This window comes from Vicia villosa, unplaced genomic scaffold (assembly GCF_029867415.1).
Source record: "Vicia villosa cultivar HV-30 ecotype Madison, WI unplaced genomic scaffold, Vvil1.0 ctg.000399F_1_1, whole genome shotgun sequence".
Lineage (NCBI taxonomy): Eukaryota > Viridiplantae > Streptophyta > Magnoliopsida > Fabales > Fabaceae > Vicia > Vicia villosa.
In genome coordinates, this window is record NW_026705179.1 from 681,691 (window position 1) to 705,595 (window position 23,905).

The 23,905-nt window shown below is 36.4% G+C and overlaps 1 protein-coding gene across 1 annotated transcript; it reads right to left on the minus strand.

The window, feature by feature from the left end:
- Positions 1-21,680: 21,680 nt before the first annotated feature.
- On the minus strand, positions 21,681-23,180 carry LOC131627739 (uncharacterized). The gene has a single exon (XM_058898594.1). It carries the CDS (start codon positions 23,178-23,180, stop codon positions 21,681-21,683), a length of 1,500 nt encoding a protein of 499 aa, XP_058754577.1.
- Between the last annotated feature and the right edge of the window lie 725 nt (positions 23,181-23,905).

Below are 23,905 nucleotides of genomic sequence, written 5' to 3' on the forward strand. Positions count from 1 at the left end.
CTTTCTTCCAACAAGTGAGGGATGAGATACTCGAAGACAGATTGGCAATAGCAGAGTCGAAACTTGACTGGATTGTTTTCACATAGCTATTTCCCTTTATAAGTACTTTTCAAAGTTTTATGACAATTTCCTACTACTAGGATTTTTGTCTCCTTGTACTAATCCGCCTATTATGGCTCTCTTTTAAAATCAATACAGTTCATGCTCAAAATCAATGTTTTCACTTTTTCCGTTTTGAATACGTAAACGTCCCAATGATAATTTTGAATGAACATATGCATTTGAATATGACTGATGTTTATAAGAAAAACAGGAATAGCATTCAGGTAATGTCCCAATCATCTGGACATCATCCTGAAACCAGCATCGAGAGAAAAGTTCCCCAACAGAGATACGTTTCTCGGCAGAATCATCAATGAGATTTTTCTCTCCAACAAAGTGATTCGAGAAACCTTATTCCCCAGCAGGGTTGTTCAAGATCACTATCCCTAGAAGGTGTGATCCTCCACACCGAGGCTTGGTCAAATAGTGCATCGGAGGATTACACATCTTTCTTATTCCCACTCAAGGTGCATCAAAATCAGAACTTTCAAATTATCCTTCATCCTCGAACGGTAGTCAAATATCCCTCAGCAGAACACCCTGGTCTGTAAGGAAGTTCCCCAGCTGAGTGTACTCGAACAAGATAGCAAAGATCATCAACAATCACAATGCCTTCGTTTCCAAAATAGCAAGCAGGGATTTATTTTCCCAACCAGAAGTTTGATACCCTATAAACTGCATAAGTCATACATCATACACATATTCATACATAGCATATAATGTTTCATGACAAACGCATACATAATATGCACAGTTCTCATTTATTTGAGAATCTCAACATATGCATTACATGCATCATGACATGGCATGTCGCTAACTTGATTTTTCAGGTAGACGAATATTCACAACAAAGTTATTCTCAATCACATGCAGTATTCCCCTGGATTCTATTCAGACAAACATTCCTCTCAAATATAATCAAGCCAAAGATTCATTTTGAAGAGATCTCTCTTTTCGAACCACCTATCAACTCAAAACAAGCAACAGAGATCTAAGTCGATACCTTGGACGGTTCCTTAATGATCTACCTTCAGATCTAAGTCGATACCTTGGACGGTTCCTTAATGATCTATCTTCAGATCTAAGTCGATACCTTAAACGGTTCCTTAAAGCAGTCAATCTTCAAGATCCAAAGCGGATACCTCAGACGGTTCCACAACGATCAACCTTCAAAGATCTAAAGCTGATACCTCAGACGGTTCCACATAGATCAACTTTCAAAATCTAAAGCGGAAAAACTTTGGACAGTTCCGTAACGATCAGCCTCCAAGACTTAAAGCGGTAACCTCGGACGGTTCCGAAACGGTCAACACAGAGGTTTTCAAATCCTTCATCAAGATATAATCAATGGATTCATTCTGATGAACAAACCATCAACACATTTGATAGATGGCATCTGAAAGCCCATCTCAGGTAATGTTTCGATCTGCCAATAACATTTCCTAGACAACATTCAAATGCAATTTCCAACATCACTTCCAGTGGAGGTAAGTGCAAATTTTCAAGGCATCTAAATATTCAATCATCTTCTACCTTCAGATTCCAATCAGTCTCTTCAGGTTTAAGAAGATTGAATAGGGGCAACTGTTATACCCCAAAATTTGCCCGCATCTTTTTCAAAAAAGAAGGCAACAAACTTGTGTCTAAAATTGGGAGTTTCATATGATCTTGGATTTTATTTCGTAAATATCCTGATTTTATGAATACTCAGTTTTTAGAAAGGTTTTATACGGTATTTTTGTTTGCTGTTGAATTTATTCTTACACAAACGCCAAGTACTGTTTATCACTTCACACACGCTGTTTATTTGAGATTTATTTGCAGATAAATAGTACTGACGCAATTGGTACAGAATTAAATTTTGCAGGTGCAGAGTCCGGGGATTCAGACTGTACTGGTAACAATTAATTTATTATTGGCTTTGTTTCGCACTAATTTTTGTACTATATTATTATTTTCAAAATCTCTTCTATTATTTTCAAAATCTCTTCCTTTCTTTTCAAATCTCTTTCTTTCAAATTAAATCCTAGCTTTATTCTATACATCTCTCTTTTCAAACCCTACCATACACTTTCTTTCAAATCCTACTACCACTCAAATATTCCTTTTTTGTACGGAATCACTTCATTCCCCAACGTCTCTATCCTTCTTTTCACTCTATAAATAGCTCTCATTTTTTCCATAAATTCTCACATCAAATTTCATCTCATTTCTCAAACTTCTACCTCATAATTATTTTCTCTTCTTCCCCGGCAAAAATGGCAAAATGGATGGATACGTGTTTTCTTGTGGTCATCACTGTTTTGGTGGTGATCATGTCCTTTTTCTGTCTGCATAGTCCTGAAAAATGCGGACCTGGGTTGCTTACACTCCCGTTCATCTATATGTTGTTATTTATAGCATGGGTTTTTAATCGTCATTTTTAAAGTTTGTCGTATCTTTCGCTTTCAGATAATGTACCGTTCATTTTTGTCGTACTGTTCATTATATTATGTAATATTTGTACTGTCAGTATTAAATGTCATACTATCTATCGTACTGTCGTTTAATTATCAAGATAATATTATGTGTGTTTTCTGCTAGTTAAATATTTATTTTTCTGTGTATTAAATATTTTTTCAAGGTTATTATCGGTAATTTCGTTCACGTACGGTATATTGTATTTATTTATTATGTTTTGTGTTTTTCTAACAACTCATGTAAATAAATTTTCACCATTAACACAACAAAAAAAACAAAAAGAAAAAATTAACTTTAACTGTTGAATTTTCACTTTAACTGTTACGTTAATGCCCGGACAACCAGTTGACAGTCAAACCCGCTGACACCACGATTCTCCGTGTTTTGTACCATCAATCAAATCAATCTTTTGCATTTCAAAATTCCAATATTTTTGTTCTAGAAGTCTTCTGATAATCACATGATCAGCAGAGACTCAACACTGCACAAAAATCAGGTACGCTTAACTGTCTCCTACACAAACAGTCCCTAACTAGGGTTTTTGTTTTTTTCAGGAGAATAAGTTTTTTGAGACCTCAAATGGATTTCATGGACCTCCATATGTCTCAAAGTACCACCAGACAAATTTTCAAACTTCAATTCGCTCAGACGCACAGTCAGCAGCTCAAACAGTCAGCAGACGACCAGTTTGACCGAAAAGTCAACAGACAGTCAAAAATGAAATTTTTTGTCAACATCCATATTTTGTCAAAAGATTCATCATTTGATCAATGGTTGATCATAATTCATCAAGAAAAGATCAGAAATCAACAAAACCCTAAGTTTCAAAATTAGGGTTTTCTCCTAAAAAGTCAACTGAACTTTGACCGGCCATAACTCTCTCCTCGTTCATTCAAAAAATTCCAACCAAAGCTTGTTTTGAAGGAAATTCAATTATCTTTCAAATGAAATTGATCCCATGGTCATTGGATTCACCATTTGAAAAATATGAGCTTAGACATTACAAGTCATTTTCAAAGTCAACAAAAAGTGGTTTTTTGTCAAAGGCCATAACATCAAGATAACTTCTCCAAATGAAAAAAAGTTTCCAAAGTAGCTTGTAGAGGACATCTTGAGGTTTCTAAAAAGTACAAGAACTTCTTCATATGATCAAAATTGAGGGATTTATGCCTTGTTGAAGTTGGCTATTTTTTGGGAAAATGCATGAAACCAACATTGATCAAAAATGTTTTTTTTTCCAAAAGAGGCCAAGTTTTCATGATCCAAACATGATTCTAATGATGCTAAGGGCCTCCCACGACCAACATAAGGCCCATAACATTTTTATTTCTTTTTTAGTTTAATTTTATTACCTTTAAAATTAAATTAAAAAGAAATGGTGCAAGATCATTGTCCAAAGCTTTTGTCTCTTGCTTGAGTCACCAAGGTAGCTTATTTTCTGCAACAAAGAGAAGTACATGGCAGGCCTAAAGCAAGAGGTTGAAGAAATTCAAAGCCATGGCCAAAGAATTCAAAGATTTTTAATATTAAAAAATCAAAAGTTCAAAAAGCAATCAATGCTTGATAGCTTAAGATTACAGCACATTCATTGCTTATAAATGGACTAGAACACTTCAACTACACACACACACGAAATCTGAACCAATACTATGCTTGTATCACTCTTGTAACAACTTGTAATTTTGAAATTCGAATTTTAAGTTTAAGCTCATTTCAATACAAACTAAATACTCAAACACGTTCCTTGACCTTCACTGAACCTATCCAGATCAATTGCAAGCCTTGAAACCTCAAGAACACGCACATATAGCTCACGGTTTGCTCAAACATAAACCTACCAAAATATAATCATACATGCATGTTTAACAAGATGTAATTGCATATTTGTGTTTGGTTTGATGCTCTGGTCGTTTCTGGAGCTTTAATTGGGTTTTAATGGACGTTTGAAGCATATGCCATTTTAGGGTTTCATGAGCTCGAAATGGGATTTTTCGTTAGAGGCAAAATTAGACAAAACTAATGGCATATTTGAACTCAGGGGGCGATTTTAAGCTGAACCATGGTCTCCAAAATAATTTATCATGTTTGTATGAGATTTTTGAATTTGCAGGAGCTATGGCTACGCTTGGAAGCCGTCACTAAAACCTTTAGCAACAGTTGCAGACCTAAGCCAACGGACGGAGGAAGAAGATGAACTCGTGGCAGCCTCTCATTGGCTGCCCTGCGCGCGTTTTATTTTTTAAAAAAATCTCTGATTCAATGCTTTGCAGGTTTTGCACGCGCCATGCTCCCTTGCTTGGTCACCATCAGATCAGTCCAATCACTCAATCCAACGCCCATGACACGCTAGTCCATGCTATGGACTTACCAGCCAACCACACATGATCCATATTTAATATATATTTTATATTTTTCTATTTTATTTAATTTTCTTTCAACAATTATTTAAAAATAGTTTTAAAAATCAGAAAATTATATTAAAAATTTTTTTAGGTTGATAAAATGCTATATTATTTTTTGACACAAAAATATTTTATTTTTCTTAATAATTAAAATATTTTGTTTAATTAATTAGTATATATTTATATATTTGCTTTTTAATTATTTCAACCTATCAAAAAAATCAAAAAAAATATTTTCTTTTTATTTAAATTGAGTTTATATATTATAGACTAATTTTGTACATATTTAGAATATTTTTCTCTTTAAGTTTAAATTATTTGTATAATTATTTGTATAATTATATATTAATTAACTTAATAAATTTCCAAAACAACTTCAAAAATCCAAAAAAATTAGTTTTATTTTAAAATTAATTAACAAGCAATATGAACATATTTTAGACTTAATTTTTAGGTTTAAATTTTATTTCTACCCTTTTCTCATTTAATTAAATTAATTATGCATTAATTCTAATTAAAATCAACCATCCAAAAAATCCAAAAATACTTCCCTTTATCTTATGGCAATTTAAATTCATAGATAAGTGTATAGGTTGTCAAAATCATGTAAATAGCGTAGTTTACATTTCCCGCACAATCGATGTAATAGCGTAGATTTACTTTCCGCATTTTACATTCCCGCACTTTAATTTCTGTACATATAAAACTGCGTGTATGTTAAAGATAAAAACTGAAGCGTTAGGTCACTAATTTCAAAAGATAAAAATATCTGAATCAGAACACAATCACACTTGCACCTCTTAGGGTAACCCCTCTGTTACTCTTTTCAAAATCAATTCTATTGTTTCAAATACAATTCAAATAATTTCTTTCTGTATCCTGTCAAAGAAAATTTTCTAAAAGAAAATAGGAAAGGACCTTATAAATTTAGGGTAGATCTCCTAATTGCTTGCTCAAATAAAACAAAACAACAAACGTTTCACATATCACTGTGTTTTTCAAAACAAAACTTTCAAAAAAGACAACATTTTGTATATATCCAAACAAGGATCATTACGAAGTTAAAGATCTTTTTTTCAAAAATATCTTTCGAAAGATAGAATACTCTGTATACATCCGCACAAGGATCATTACAAAGTCAATTTACAAAGGTATTTTAAAACCACATACAAGCATTTCAAAAGCAAGACAAATGATTCAAACAAGTGAGCTAAGCAATTAAGAGCCCATGGATAACCATGGATACAAAGGGGTGCTAATACCTTCCCTTTGTATAACCTACCCCCGAACCCAAAATCTCTTAAAGGTCTTTTTCTGTTTCTTTTATAAACCTTTCATTAATTGGATAAAATAAAAGTCGGTGGTGACTCTCTGATTTTCAAAACTCAAAAATAAAAAGAAGAGTCAATTCGTATCTCACGAGAAAAAACCGAGGACGACACCTATAAATATGGAAGTTCTGATCAGAAGCAGCCAACGAATCTTTGCAAAAATACTGAAACGCTGTTCAAATCAAAGCTCACGAACTTCATCTTCAACCTCACAAACTCTTGTAATATTTAGTGAGTGTTAAGCTTAGAACTTAAGAGAAATATCACAGTTTTGATTATAGCTTTTTAAGAAGCAATTCATACTCTTGTAAACATTTATTTTACATTGATTATAAAAGGTTCCTAGAGTGATCAGTGAGATCAGTAGACTCTAGAAGACTTAGAAGTTTCTAAGCGATGATTTCCTAGAGTGATCAAGTTGTGATCAGTATACTCTAGAAGACTTAGAGGGTATCTAAGTGGAAAACCATTGTAATCAGATTGATTAGTGGATTAAATCCTCAGTTGAGGTAAATCACTCTAAGGGGGTGGACTGGAGTAGTTTCGTTAACAATGAACCAGGATAAAAATAATTGTGTTCATTGTTTTTATCTTAAGAGTTTTTAAAGTCACATTTATTTAACCCCCCCTTTCTAAGTGTTTTTCTATCCTTCAATTGGCATCAGAGCGCCGGTTCTAGGTGCAAGCACTTAACCGTGTTAGATAAAAGATTCAGGGAGAGAAACACAAAGTCAATATGGTTGATCCATCAACAGCTGCATCAATTGCTACACCTGTTTCTAATGAGCAAAACAACAATGGAAATGGATATTCTAGACCACAAATATTTGATGGTGAAAACTTTGAATACTGGAAAGATAGACTTGAAAGTTACTTTCTTGGTCTAGTTGGTGACTTATGGGATCTACTTGTGGATGCTTACAGACATCCTGTAAATGCTAGTGGAGTAAAGATGTCAAGACAAGAAATGAGTGATGATCAAAAGAAACAATTCAAAAATTATCACAAGTCAAGGACTATTCTGCTGAATGCTAATTCTCATGCTGAATATTAGAAGATATCAAACAGAGAAACTGCCCATGATATCTTTGAATCCTTGAAGATGACTCACGAAGGTAATGCCCAAGTCAAGGAGACTAAAGCTCTTGCATTAATCCAGAAGTATGAAGCCTTCAAGATAGAGGATGATGAAAACATTGAAGCAATGTCCTCAAGATTTCAAACTCTAACTGCTGGATTAAGAGTGCTTGACAAGGGATACACAAAGGCTGATCATGTCAAGAAGATCATCAAAAGCTTGCCCAGAAGATGCGGCCCAATGGTGACTGCATTCAAGATTGCAAAGAATCTGAATGAAGTCTCTTTGGAAGAGTTGATCAGCGCCTTGAGGAGTCATGAAATAGAGCTGGATGCTAATGAACCTCAAAAGAAAAGTAAGTCTATTGCTTTAAAATCAATTAATAAAAAATGCACTAACGCTTTTCAGGCGGAAGAAGAAGATTCTGAAGAGTCAGAATCAGAGGAAGAAGAAGATGAACTGTCCATGATCTCCAGAAGGGTAAACCAACTCTGGAAGAGTAAACAAAGGAAGTTCAAGAACTTCAGAAGTTCTAAAAGGCCTGAAAGAGGAGAATCTTTTGGACTCAGAAAATCTGACAAAAAGAAGGTCACGTGCTTTGAGTGCAAGGAGCCAGGACATTACAAGAGTGAGTGTCCAAAGCTTCAGAGGGAAAAGCCCAAGAAGAAGTTTCAAAAGAAGAAAGGCCTTATGGAAACTTGGGATGATTCAAATGCATCAGAATCAGAATCAGACTCTGAAGACGAGCAGGCAAACATTGCACTCATGGCCACTATTGGTGATGGATTAGAATCTACATCAGAATCAGACTCAGACTCTGAAGAGGTATTTTCTGAACTGTCTAGAGATGACCTAGTTTCCAGCTTAACTGAAATTCTGGAAGTCAAGGCTAAGCTTAGTATCAAATACAAAAAGGTGAGAAAGCTCTTTGCATCTGAAACTAAGAAGCTTGAATTAGAAAATTCTGAACTTAAGGAAAAAGTTTTAAAATTATCCAAAGATGCTGAGTCATCTTCTAGTTCAAAAAAGTCTATTCCAAGCATGAACAATATTCTTAAGGAATATGACTTGAGTTTCAAAAAATTTCTATCTAGAGGTATTGGAAGAAGTCAACTTGCCTCTATGATATATGCAGTTAGTGGAAACAAGAGAGTTAGCATAGGTTATGAGGGTGAAACCCCATACAAACTTGAACCTGTAGATGATATGAAAATCACATACAAGCCCTTGTATGATCAATTCAAGTATGGCCACTCCCATGATATTAGGCTCACATCACATGCTAAGAGTTTTCACATTACACACACTAAGAAGCATGTGACACAAAATAGAAAATATCATGTTGCTTAGAATAAGGAATATCATGTTGTACCTCCTGTTAATTTTCATGCTAAACCCAAGTTCAATATGAACTTAAGGAAAACTAACAAGAAAGGACCCAAGAAAATGTGGGTACCTAAGGAGAAGATAATTTCTGTTGCAGATATCCTTGGCAGCAAAGAAGACAAAGCAAAACAAGTCATGGTACCTGGACTCTGGGTGCTCGCGGCACATGACGGGAAAAAGGTTTATGTTCCAAGACCTGGTGCTTAAATCTGCTGGAGAAGTTAAGTTTGGAGGGAATCAGAAGGGCAAGATCATTGGCTCTGGAACCATAAGCATTGGTAACTCTCCTTCCATAACTAATGTACTTCTTGTAGATGAATTAGCTCATAACTTACTGTCCATAAGTCAATTAAGTGACAATGGTTATGACATAATCTTCAATCAAAAGTCTTGCAAAGCTGTAAGTCAGAAGGATGGCTCAATCCTATTTACAGGCAAGAGAAAGAACAACATTTACAAGATTGATCTTCAAGATCTTACGAATCAGAAGGTAACTTGTCTTATGTCTGTTAGTGAAGAGCAGTGGGTATGGCACAGAAGATTAGGTCATGCTAGTTTGAGAAAGATTTCTCAGATTAACAAACTTAATCTGGTCAGAGGACTCCCTAATCTGAAATATAAATAAGATGCTCTTTGTGAAGCATGTCAGAAAGGGAAGTTTTCCAAACCTGCATTCAAGTCTAAGAATGTTGTTTCATCCTCTAGGTCGCTAGAACTTTTGCACATTGATCTGTTTGGCCCAGTCAAAACAGCATCTGTCAGAGGGAAGAAATATGGATTAGTCATCGTAGATGATTATAGCAGATGGACATGGGTAAAGTTCTTGAAACACAAGGATGAGTCTCATACAGTGTTCTTTGACTTCTGCACTCAGATCCAATCTGAGAAAGAGTGTAAAATCATAAAGGTCAGAAGTGATCATGGTGGCGAATTTGAGAACAGATTCTTTGAGATTTATTTCAAAGAAAATGGTATTGCCCATGATTTCTCTTGCCCTAGAACTCCACAGCAAAATGGAGTTGTAGAGTGAAAGAATAGGACTCTACAAGAAATGGCCAAAACCATGATCAACGAAACCAATATGGCTAAGCATTTCTGGGAAGAAGCAATAAATACTGCATGTTATATTCAGAATAGAATCTCCATAAGACCTATTCTTAATAAGACTCCTTATGAATTGTGGAAGAACAGAAAGCCCAACATTTCTTATTTCCATCCATTTGGATGTGTATGTTATATTCTGAACACTAAAGATCATCTGCATAAGTTTGGTTCTAAGGCAAAGAAGTGTTTCCTTCTTGGATATTCTGAACGCTCAAAAGGCTACAGACTATACAATACTGAAACATTGATTGTTGAAGAATCAATCAATATCAGATTTGATGATAAGCTTGGTCTTGAAAAGCCAAAGCAGTTTGAGAATTTTGCAGATATAGAAATCTCTAATTCAGACGCTGAAGAACCCAAAAGCAAAGTATCAGAAGATCAAGTTGCTGCTTCATTGGAGAATCTCGGAATTTCTGAAGAGCCAACTATCAGAAGATCTTCTAGACTCAACTCTGCTCACTCAGAAGATGTTATCATTGGGAAGAAAGAAGATCCTATCAGAACAATGGCATTCCTTAAGAACAATGCAGAATGTCAATTTGGTCTAGTATCTCTTATTGAGCCAACTTCTGTTGATCAAGCTCTAGAGGATGCTGACTGGATAATTGCAATGCAAGAAGAACTCAATCAGTTTACAAGGAATGACGTATGGGATCTTGTTCTAAGACCAAAAGGATTCAACATCATTGGAACTAAGTGGGTCTTCAGAAACAAGCTAAGCGAAAAAGGAGAAGTTGTAAGAAACAAAGTCAGACTGGTTGCTCAGGGCTATAGTCAGCAAGAAGGTATTGACTATACAGAAACCTTTGCACCAGTGGCCAGGTTAGAATCTATTCGCTTATTAATTTCTTTAGCCACTCAGAACAACATCACTCTATATCAGATGGATGTTAAGAGTGCCTTCTTAAATGGTTATATAGACGAGGAAGACTATGTCCACTAACCTCCTGGTTTTGAAGACTCTAAGTCTCCAGAACATGTTTTCAAATGAAAGAAATCATTATATGGCCTGAAGCAAACTCCTAGAGCTTGGTATGAAAGATTAAGTTCTTTCCTTCTGGATAATGGTTTCACTAGAGGACAAGTGGATACTACTCTCTTTTGTAAAACCTTTAAAAAGGATATTTTAATTTTCCAAATATATGTTGATGATATTATCTTTGGAACCTCTAATGCTACACTTGGAAAGGAGTTTGCTAAGTCTATGCAGGCTGAGTTTGAAATGAGCATGATGGAAGAACTCAAGTATTTCCTTGGGATCTAGATCAATCAAACTTCTGATGGAACCTATGTTCATCAGACCAAGTACGTGAAAGAACTTCTGAAGAATATTAATCTTTCAGAAAGCAAATATGCAAAGACTCCTATGCATCCAACGTGTGTTCTAGGTAAGGATAAGGTAAGTAAGAAGGTAGATCAGAAGCTCTACAGAGGTATGATTGGATCTCTTCTATATCTTACTGCTTCTAGACCTAATATTTTATTTAGTGTTTGTATGTGTGCAAGATTCCAATCAGATCCTAGAGAATCTCACTTAACAGCTGTTAAGAGAATTCTGAGGTATCTGAAAGGTACTACTAATGTTGGTTTAGTCTACAGAAGGTCTGAAGAATACAACTTAGTAGGATTTTGTGATGCTGATTACGCTGGAGATAGAGTTGAAAGGAAAAGTACTTCTGGAAGTTGTCAATTTCTTGGAAGTCACCTGATCTCCTGGTACAACTAGAAGCAAGCTACAATTGCCCTCTCTACAACAAAAGCAGAATATGTTGTTGCTGCTGGATGTAGTACACAGATGCTCTGGATGAACAGTTAGCTAGAAGATTATCAGATATATGAGAGTAACATTCCTATCTTCTGTGATAATACCTCTGCTATTTGTTTATCTAAGAATCCAATCTTACATTCCAAAGCTAAACATATTGAGATCAAACATCATTTCATTAGGGACTATGTTCAGAAGGGTGTTCTCTCTTTAAACTTCGTTGATACAGACCATCAATGGGCTGATATCTTTACAAAACCCCTTGCTGAAGATAGGTTTAAGTTCATTCTGAAGAATATCAATATGGATTTATGCCCAGAATGAAAGGATGAGAAGTTCTGATATATGGATTAGATTTGAAATGATCATTTATTTCTTTTATAAGAAGTTCTGATTGTTGATCAGTTAGATATTCTGATTCTGTTATTGCTAACGTTTCATATGTCTAAGCTGATTCAGAATACCTTTTAAAGCAAAACAGCTGTCACCAGCTATTCTAGAAGATGAACACGTGTTCACTCTAATTGGACAAGCATGCGTGCAGTTGATGAGACGCCGCCCTAGGTAACTGTGCAAATCATTTCAAATATCACGTTTTACCCTAACGTCACTCAACATTAAATGCATTTGATTTTTTGCATTCTGTAACTGTGCATTCTCAGAACTTAATTGCATTTGTTTTTCAAATCTGTGTCTATTTAAACCGCCCTCATCATATCATTTTCTCTTTTCTTGCATTCATTCTCTCTCCAGTTTATGCATTTTTGCAACTTGTTCTCTCTTTTCTTAAACCCTAAAAGAAAACCCAGAAATCTCAGTAAAGTGTCAATGGCCGCTTCTTCATCTCAAAATGCTGGTTCTTCGTCTCAACAACAACAACAACAACAACAACAAGAGCAACACTCATTCCTAAGGTCACATGTTCTATTCCTCTGGATCAGTTGGAAGTTATTTGTGAACTGATGGTGGATGTTGATAATCTGGAACAACATCAAATTCATATCAAAGATAACTTGGTATTTCAAGGATGGTCATCTCTATTCCTTAAATTCTGTGGACCAGTCTATCCAGACTTAGTGAAAAAGTTCTGGATTCATGCTTTTGTTATCCCTAAAGACATCGTTTCGTTTGTTCATGGAAGATTCTTTCCCATTACTGAAAACACATTGAGAATGTTGTTTGATTTGATGAATGTTGAAGGAGAGACTGAAGCAACTCCAAGAACATATTGGGATGCAGTCTACGCTGAAATCTTTACTGATAGAAAGAAATCAACAAGAGTTAAGGATCTGAAGAACATATACAAGATATGGACAAAGATTCTTCTAGGTTGTTTCTACCACAGGAAATCAACCAGTTTTTCTGACTTCGTCAACAGAGACCAACAATACATCCTGTATTGCCTTGGTACAAAGAAGAAGGTGGATATTCCATACATCATTTTCAATCATATGTGGAATGCTATTAAGGATTCTAGAGATGAAAATAGAATGAAGCATAAAAGGAACGTTATTCCTTTTGGGAGGATCATCACCAATCTTCTGGTTCAAACCAAGATGGTTGAAGAGTTGGAAAATGCTGGAGTTATCAAAGACCCTTACACAATCAATGGGAGTACTTTGGACGCTCTTACCTTGAGGAAAATGGGTCTGATTCAAGACATTGGTACTGCTCCTTAACCAGATCCAAATATCAGAAACAGAAGAGGTCCAGTTCTTGCTGATTTTGAGATGTTCTTTCTCAATGAACAACCAGAAATTAAGGTTCATTACCTTAATATTCTCAAACAAGATGGTTGTGTAGATGCTCCTATTGGGACAAGCAAGCAACAGCTTCCGACTTCCAAGGATGGAGAGTTAGAAGTCTTTCCAGAAGCTGCTTCTCAAAAAGAAAGAAGAACTAAGCGAAAGCTAGATCTTCCTTCTATCAGTGAGGAGAAGAGAAATGAAAAGAAAGATGTTGAAGAAAAGAAAGAATCTGAAGTTGAAAAGGAGAATAAAAATAAAGAAGATGTTGTTGAACACAAGAAGCCTGAGAAAGATGATAAGAAAGATGAGAAGGTTGTTGAAAAGAAAAGAAAGAAGAAGGATGATGAGAAGGATGTAGAGAAGAAGAAAAAGAAGAAAGATAAGAAGAAGAAAAAGAAAGCAGCAGAAAAGAAAGTTGTTGAGAAGGAAAAGGTGCCAAAAGAAGAAGATAAAACAAAAGAAGAAAGAAAGAAGGAAGCATTGAAAGGAAAACAGAAGATGGCGATTCAGAAGAAGAGGAAGGTTGTAGGAGATGAATCTGAGAGGCATCTCAAGAAGAGATCTTCAGGTATTCATATTTCTGAACCTGATTCTGTATCTGTTTTGAATTTAAAATCTGTACCAACAGAAGTTCCCCCCATCTCTCAACCAGAAAAGCCTCATCACCTCCAACCATAAAAGTTCTCACCCATCCTCCTTCACCCAAGAAAAACCTTGTTTCTGACCATCCTGTTTCTGACCCTATCCTAGATATCTTACCCCTTAAAACCCTCTTTCCTCCTCACACCTCTATCCCTCTTTCTCAACCTCCTCCTCATTCCAACTCCCCTCCTATAGTCAATCCTGAGGTCAATGATACTGTTGCTTCTGAATCTTTTGATGAAGATTCCTTTAACAACCTCTTGCGTGATTGTCACTACAAACCTAAACCTCGTCCTGAACCCGCTTTTGTTGACCTGTATTCTGAGGATGAAGTAGAATCATTGCTTTCTCTTGATAGAGAACCTGAACCTTACTTCATTCTGAACCCAGATTCCTCATCCACCCAATTGAAAACCCCTAACCCTGAACTATCTGTTGGTGTACGTTTTGAATTTCTTAAGCATAAGGTACAAACAGGTTTAAAAGCATTGAAGGTTGCACATAATGCCAGGACATATTATGTTGCTACCAGGAGCCTCTGGAGAGCCTTCAGAAGGGAGATAAATTCTGACTTTCTGAAGCTTCAGAAAACTTGTGAAGCAGAAGCTCCTGACCCTTGTGGATTTCTAAGGGATTTTGAAGACAACTATTTCTTTCCCATCAGGAGCTGGAAATATGTTGAGGAAAAGGAATTGGTTGATGAGCTTGAAGAAGTTCATCCTCTTGCTATGGTCGTGTGGAAGCCTAATTATCATGTTCTGACTGGAGACTTTCAGTCGATATTCAACTGGTTAAGGGAGAATCCCTCTGCTAATGCACCAGATATGGTATATCCAGAAGTTGAATATCCATCAGAACCAGTTGCTCCAACACCTCCTCAGAATTTGGCTAACATTCTTCTGGCTCTAGAGAATCCAGATGTTGCTATCCCTTCTCCTGTGTATGCTGAAGATGCTTCTGAATCAGAAGCTGATGCTGAGAATCAAGATGCTGAGAGTCATCCTGCTAAGCAATCTCCCGCTAAGGAAAATCAAGCTGATGTTCTCATGGTCGATGCTGCTGTTGAGAATCCTCCTCTTATTGACAATAGCCCTGAAGCTTCTTCTGCTGGACCTTCTGTTTTGATAAACACCATGAAGGCTCTTCAACAGAATCAAGCTGCTCTAGCTTCTCGTCTGGACAAGCATGGGGGTACTCACAATGAGTTCAGATCTTTGATGAAGACGCAAACAGAAGACACTACTGAAATTAAAAGCCTTCTGGCCCTCTTAGCTTCTAAGCTTGGCTAGTCGTAGTCCGTCTTGGTCTTAGTTGTTTTCTTGTTTTTATGCATCTGTTTCTTGAATCTGCTTCTATCCCTTTTTGTACTTCTGATATTTTGTTGATCAATGAAATCATTATCTTCTTCACTTTATGTGTCTTTTATCATCTGAATCTTTTAATGCTTTTTGATGTTATGACAAAAAGGGGGAGAAACATGATAATTGATTTGGTTTATTATATCATTTGCTGGGATTAAGTCTCAACATTGCCTAACATTATTTGCAAGTTCTATGTCTTTGAGATTTTTTGCAGGATTGAAGGTATTCTGAAAAAGCTCAACATGAGAAGCAAATACATGGGGAAAAGCAATTATATAAAGAAGCATGTTCTTGGAAAATTGAAGCAAGCTTAGTGCTGTGAAGCTTCATGATCAGAAGCAAGAAGAAGAATGTTCTTATATTCATTCGTAGAATGCTTTGATATATTCTCTTTTGAATACTCTGATACATTTTATGTCTTAAGAATGTTCTGATACATTCATGCTCTGATATTTTCGTCTAGTATGCTCTGATACATTTCAGGATGTAAAGATGCTCTGATGATGCTCTGATACATTCAAGAATGTTCTGATACAATCAGGCATGCTATTACAAAGAAGAAATTCAAAGCTCTGAAGCTGTCCTAAGGAAGCAAGAAGCAGAACCTCTGAATATTCTGAAGTTCTAGGAAAAGTGAAAGTCTATACTGAAATGAAAAATACTCAGGGAAGTCTTTTATTTATAAATTCTTCTAGTATTTATTTCAGGGGGAGATTGTTAATCTCAGGGGGAGACATATTCACACACTCTGATTATATGCTTATGCTATATCTATGTAATTGTCTTTTGTCATCTGATATTCTGATTGCAAATTCATATCAATTATATATGTTTTTGTCATCATCAAAAAGGAGGAGATTGTTAGAACAAGATTTGTTCTGATCAATATTCTTGTTTTGATGATAATAATATATATGAATTTTGTATAAGACAATGTGGTACTCTAATCCTTTGCATTTTCCATTTTAGGAAATATATAAAGAGTATGCACAATTCAGCGCTAAGAAGCACTGACTCAGAAGGTTCAGGATTGCAACATCAGAACATGCTCTCGCAAGACATCAGAAGATGATCAAGCAGAATCAGAACATGGTCTATGAAGCATCAGAAGAACATGAAGTCAGAAGCAGAAGCACTGAAGTTCTTATGGTATCACGCTCAAGATCTTCAAAGTCAAAAGACAAGAAGATGCTCTGCACCAAGCTGTGACTCTAATTATTCAAATGTTGTATTCACAAATCCGAGATCAGAAGCTAGTACTAGATGACAGACTATTAAGTCTAATATTTAACTGACAAAAGGAACGTTAGAAGCTACAAAAGGCAAAGTCAGTAAAAGCAGGAAAAGCATGGCTCGAGGTAGTTGACAAAATAGTGAAAACATTAAATGCAAAGCTGTACTATTCACGCAATGCATTAAATGCAACTCAACGATCATCTTTTCAAACGCTTATAAATATGGAAGTTCTGATCAGAAGCAGCCAACAAATCTTTGCAAAAATACTGAAACACTGTTCAAATCAAAGATCACGAACTTCATCTTCAACCTCACAAACTCTTGTAATATTTAGTGAGTGTTAAGCTTAGAACTTAAGAGAAATATCACAGTTGTGATTATAGCTTTTTAAGAAGCAATTCATACTCTTGTAAACATTTATTTTACATTGATTATAAAAGGTTCCTAGAGTGATCAGTGAGATCAGTAGACTCTAGAAGACTTAGAAGTTTCTAAGTGGTGATTTCCTAGAGTGATCAAGTTGTGATCAGTATACTCTAGAAGACTTAGAGGGTATCTAAGCGGAAAACCATTGTAATCAGATTGATTAGTGGATTAAATCCTCAGTTGAGGTAAATCACTCTAAGGGGGTGGACTGGAGTAGTTTCGTTAACAACGAACCAGGATAAAAATAATTGTGTTCATTGTTTTTATCTTAAGAGTTTTTAAAGTCACACTTATTCAACCCCCCCCTTTCTAAGTGTTTTTCTATCCTTCACTCATTGGGGAAACACGAGGATATGAGTCTTTCTGCCTAAAGCCGACGTTTAAGTGGAATGAGTAAAGACATTGCTTGGGGAATAATAAGCTTATAATATCAACAAGATGCAAATGATGTGCATGAATATATGATGCATGAATACATGAGTGCATAAGTGAGTGTTATGTGCATACTGACAAAACAAACATGTAATAAGATGACCACATTGGGGATGACAACACCAGGGTATATACTCGCCCGATCGTCAATAACATCTTCTGTTAGGGATGCAAATCTTGCTGGGGAAGAGAATACTCTTCAAATCATTCTTTATTATCAAAGGATTCATTCCAAGAAGAAAACCCGTTCTTGGCTGGAGACAACTTGCTTCGTGTCTATCCACGCATCTGAGGAATACCATGTCAAAATTCCTTTTGTAGAGCACATCCCTAGTCAGGAAGAAATTACCGGACAATCTTCTCAAATTTATTCTATCTTTGCTAGATGCCCTAGGTGGGTACTCTTGTTTCTGTAAGAAGACTTTAATGTCATAAAACTACGGCTTGTCATCAGTGACAGCTTCAATAGTGAATACATGATCAGGCCTATCCAGGCGCATGATTCTAATTTGAGGAGCTTCATTTGGAAACTTCACTTGATACATGGAAGCCAAGGTAGCCAACGCATCTGCCATTTGATTTTCCTCACGAGGTATGTGATGGAATTCAACTTTATTGAAGAAGGTCAGCAGTCTTCGAGCATAATCTCTATGAGGAATTAAACCAGGATGACATGTTTCCTATTATCCTTTGATTTTATTGATAACTAGAGCAGAATCTCCATACACATCCAGAATCTTGATTCTAAGATCAATGGCTTCCTCTAATCCCATGATACAAGCTTCGTACTCTGCCATATTGTTGGTGCAGTCGAATATTAATCTTGCAGTAAATGGTACATAAGAACCTTGTGGCATAATAATGACTGCCCCAATTCCTCTACCATAAGCATTAACAGCTCCATCAAATATCAATCCCCATCGGGATTCAGGATCAGGTCCTTCTCCATGGAAAGGTTCTTCATAATGTTTTGATTTCAAATACATGATTTCTTCATCTGGGAAGTCGTCTTGCAAGGATTGGTCATCATCAATAGGTTGAGAGGCCAAATGATCAGCTAAAACACTTCCTTTGATGGCTTTTTGAGCACAATATTGGATGTCGTACTCTAATAATAACATCTGGCAGCGGGAAATTCTTCCAGTCAATGCCGGTTTCTCAAATAAGTATTTGATTGGATCCATTTTGGATATGAGATATTTCGTATGAGTCAACATGTACTGCCTTAGCCGGCGAGCAGCCCGTACAAGAGTGCAGCAAGTTTTCTTGAGCAGTGAATATCTTGTTTCACAGTCGGTATACTTTTTGCTCAAGTAATAAATGGCATACTCTTTTTGACCAGACTCGTCTTGCTGACCCAGGACAGATCCCATAGAATCTTCGAGTACGGTCAAATACATGATCAAAGGTCTTCCTTCCACTGGAGGGCTTAAAATTGGAGGTTCCAGCAGGTATTCTTTGATATCATCAAAAGCTTTCTGGCATTCTTCTGTCCATTTACGCTCTTGATTCTTGCGGAGAAGCTTAAAGATCGGTCCACAAGTTGCAGTCATGTAAGAGATAAATCTTAAGATGTAATTCAATCGTCCAAGAAATCCTCTAACTTGCTTTTCTGTTTTTAGAGGAGGCATTTCTTGAATGGCCTTGACTTTTTCAGGATCGACTTCAATACCTCTTTGGATGACGATGAAACCCAATAGTTTTCTAGAGCGGACACCAAATGTGCAGTTACTTGGATTCAGATGCAGCTTGTATTTTCTCAAACGTTAGAACAACTTCAGTAGGTGCCCCACATGTTCTTCTTCCGATGCAGACTTGGCAATTATGTCATCCACATAAACTTCGATTTCTTTGTGGATCATATCATGGAAGAGAGTCGTCATGGCTCTTTGATAAGTCGCTCCAGCATTCTTCAGACCAAATAGCATTACACGGTAACAAAACGTGCCCCAGGGTGTGATAAAAGCTGTTTTCTCCATGTCTTCAAGTGCCAACATAATCTGATTGTAACCTGAGAATCCATCCATAAATGAGAAGAATTTAAACTTAGTAGTGCTGTCCACCAGCATATCAATATGGGGTAGCGGGAAATCATCTTTTGGACTTGCTTTGTTTAAATCTTTGTAATCAACACACATTCTGACTTTTCCATCCTTCTTGGGAACGGGCATTATGTTGGCCAACCATTGAGGATATTCTAATGTGACGAGGAAACCGACATTGATTTGCTTCTGTACCTCTTCTTTGATCTTGTCTGCCATATCTGGGTGAGTTCTTCTCAACTTTTTCTTGACAGGAGGGCATTCTAGCTTTAACGGTAATCTGTGCTTTACAATAGTGGTATCCAACCCAGGAATTTCTTGATAGCTCCAAGCAAAGACATCCATATATTCTTTCATCATATCAACCATTCACTTTTTAACGCTTGCTTCTAACAATGCCCCAATTCGCACTTCTCTTTTCTCTTTTTCAGTACCCAAATTGATTACTTCCAAAGGTTCTTTGTGCGGCTCAATGATCTTTTTCTCGTGCTCAAGTAGACGGGTGATCTCTTCAGGGATCTCTTCACTACTTTCTTCTTTAGCTTCGTACACAGGGTATTCAAAGTTGGGAGGGGGCTAGGATCATTGTTTTCAGCGGGTTTATCAAGAGATAATCTGCACATGATTTATGTTTTGCTTTTTAGGAACAAAGAAAAAGGTGTATGTGCAAAATTAAATAAAACAAATTTTGATTGATTTTTATGGGTTTTTTAGATGTTACCATTTTCAAAAAAAGATAAACGATAAACAAAAGGGAAGCAAAAACTGCTTTTTATTAATGATTTGAAACAAAACCCTACATAAGCTCACTTTTGTCTTGAGCAGAACAAAAGGAATTATTTTAAACAGCCCGACACCTTACTCTTTTGCCTTGGGCAGAGCGAAAAGTTTTTTTTAAAGACAGAAAATTACTTAGACTCATGAACAACAAAATAGATGCTGACGAAAGTCCAGTTGGAGTTGTCCTCTCTATGCGTCACGAAGCTTGAACATTCTAGAATATCTTCGATGATAGCATCTATGTCTTGTTTATCTGGGTTGATGTAGCCAACACTTTGAAAGGTCTCATGCAGAGTCTTGCTGCAACTTCCATACTCAAGTTCTTTTGCTTTCGACTTCTGGGACATGAATCCTAGACCACTTTTGTTCTTGTTGGTGGGAAGTTCAATGACTTGCCCCCAGCCTTCATATGACCCTTGGGCAACTACTTGTTGGGCATCTTTCCAGGATGAAATAGACACACCAGCCTTCTTGCCGTATTCAGGACTAACAACTCCCAAAGCTTGGAACTGAGCTATAATTTCTTCAATGTTGGGAACAGAAGATAGTTGACAAACAAACATAGTTTTCTCTCCATAAACAGTTATTAATTTGTCTTTCATAGGGTATTTCAACATCTGGTGAAGAGTGTAAGGGACAACTCTAGCAATGTAAATCCATGGTCTTCCCAATAAACAGGTAGGAGCAATGGTCATGATAGCCTGAGGAATTGTTTTTTGTGGAACATGAATCTGTTGTCCAGCCATTTGGATATCCATTTCTATCCCATATGGTCTAGTGGTCGTTGGATTCGTCACAGGAATTGCAGGAATCTGAGCAGTCTCTATCTTGGAGATCACAGTAGTTTGAGCTTGGGTTGATGGCTGATTCTGAGTAGCCACCAAGTCTTGAACCATAGAAGTTAATCTTCTTGTCACTCTTGATCATCAACCATCCGTCTTCCATTCTTTGACGATTGGCGCGAGTATTATACCAGTGCGTCAGCTTGACTTTCTGAGGAGAGAGGGAGGAATGAATAAGACTCTGACTCAGATGTGAGTGTGAATGTGAATGTGGTATGATGCATGCAATGCAAAAGACTCTTTTTGTTTTAATTTTCAAAATATATCACAATATCTTTCAAGGATTTATTTAAGAGTTTTGTAAATGTAAGAACTATATAGTAACTTGAAAAAGAAATTTCATTTATTAATAATAAAGGGACAAGGCATCCTTGGTACATATAAGGGTCCTCGAGGGACAATCGAGGGTCATCGAAGCACCATTTTATTCTGATAGAATACAAAGGGACAAGGGACAACCAAGTCATAAATTACTTTCAAGAGTTACAAGGTAGAAACAAACAAAGAAAGCTAGTAAAATCCTAGAGTGATCATCAAAGCTTAGTGAGAAGTATCCATATCATCTTGAGTCTTCTTCTTCTTCTTCTTCAACTTGACCTTCTCTAGCTTCTCAATAATACTCTTCCATGCAACTTCTTTTGGAGGGGGAGCTTTTTCTTCCTTCTTCCTTTTCTTCTCTCTTGCATATTTGGAAATAGTAGCATCCTTAGCTATGAGCCAAGTTTCTTGAAGGAATAGTTGGTCATTCTTTTCTTTCAGTATATCTTCATAGGATTCTTCTATCATTCCTAATTGAGCGTCAGCGCTTTCAAACTTTCTCTTCCAATGGTCTCTTGATTTCTTCATCTTCCTTAGAGCTTCTTGGAGGCTTTCAATTGTTGGAGGAGCAACATGGGGTAGAGGAGGTTTCTCTATAGAAGGGAGAGATGTTCCAGGGAGGATATGCATTCTCAACTCAGTAGCTCTTGCAGTAGTGACCCACCCATCAAAGGGCTCAGGAGAGAGATCCCCTTTGGTCTTCCAATCTTTAATTTCTAATATATGACTTGGATGCCAAGCATTAGCAATCCTTTCTCTAAACTCTTTGTTTTCAACTCTCTCTTCAAGAAAGAACCCTTCTAATAAATTGTTCCTTGGTCTTTTGTCTATAGGAAACCCAAATCGACGACGAGCTAACGCAGGGCTATAACTGATTTCTCCTTTTGTACCAATGAGGGGCACATTAGGGAAATCACCACAGCAATCCAGAGTCTTCATTCTACAAAAGTAATTGTTTATCCAAACAATTTCAGTGTTGGTAAGAGTCATGATCTTGTATGACCATTTCAATCCTTCTTTTTGGCTCCAGAATTCAACGGTGTCAGGCATGTGAGATATGTACCACTTGTATAGCAAAGGAGTACAATAGGTAACCATTCCCTTTCCATAGGAATTTCTGAGATGAATAGAATAGTAAGTGTCCCTAAGTAAGGTAGGAACAGGATTCTTCTTCATAAAGATCTTGATGGCATTCATATCAACAAAGTTATTAATATTACGGAACAAGAACAACCCATACACCAACAAGGCAAAAACAACTTCAAAGTCTTCTTCCTTTCTTTCTTGTGACAAGGTGAGAGCTTTCTTAATTAAGAACTCAGCAGGTAGTCCAGGTAATCCTCCTTTAGTAACCATGTTCTTTTCAACTTCTTCCTTTCTCAAATGAGTGGATATTGCAATCTCATAAAGCTTGGGATCTTGTTCTAAACCAGTGAAAGGAATTCTTCCAGTAATGGGTAATCCAATGATGCTTGAATATTCTTCCAAGGTAGGTAGTAGTTGATAATCCAGAAAGGTGAAGCAATGATACAATGAGTCATAAAATTGGATCAAAGTGGAAAGGATTCCTTTTTCCATCTTGGTTCTAAGGAGATACAACAATCTTCCATACTTGCTATAAAACTTGTCTTGATCAATAATCAAAGAACCTAACTTTCTTAATTCTTCCACCTCTAAACTCTTGAAAGTATATTTCTTGGTTTTTCTTCTTTCAGGTTCCATCCCTATTGTAACACCCCAATTCTACCAAGGAAATTTAAATAAAATCAGAGTATAAAAATTCACAAACGAAATAATTGAGGTGTCACATATTCATTCTCAAAGACAAAGAACATCGTCGCATAAAGCGGATACATAGCATTCACAAAATACGGAAGAACCGACAACATCAAATAATAGTCTTTAACATGAATCAACTTCCATAGAAGTGCAACGGGAAATCAAAAACTAGTTCAAGGATTCATAGCATCTTAATTCAACAATTAACACAATTAAAGTGACAATCTCAAAAAATAACTCAAGCATTCGTCAAGACATAATAATCCAAAACAAGTAAATCAACGCGTTCGTCCCCCCGAGTGCTACGTATCAGAGCGACAACGACTCAAGACCAACTCGGCTAACCTCCCCTCAATGCGAATCACCTGCACGTTACCAATATAAAGGCAACGGAGAAACAAAGAAAGGGTGAGATATCAATTCATATAATTGAGCGCATGATAAATTATATATCAGAAATTAGACATATTCGGTTAATCACATTCACAAGTATTGATATCATCATTCTATTCATAAAATCAAGATTTCACATCTTCACATAATTCCATCATTTAACAAGTCACAAAATACAATCACCATATAGTCACAAAACGTCACCACTATGAATCACAAAAAATATATTGGGACACGACTCATGCAAATGCATGTGGTACCAATCGGAGCTTCAA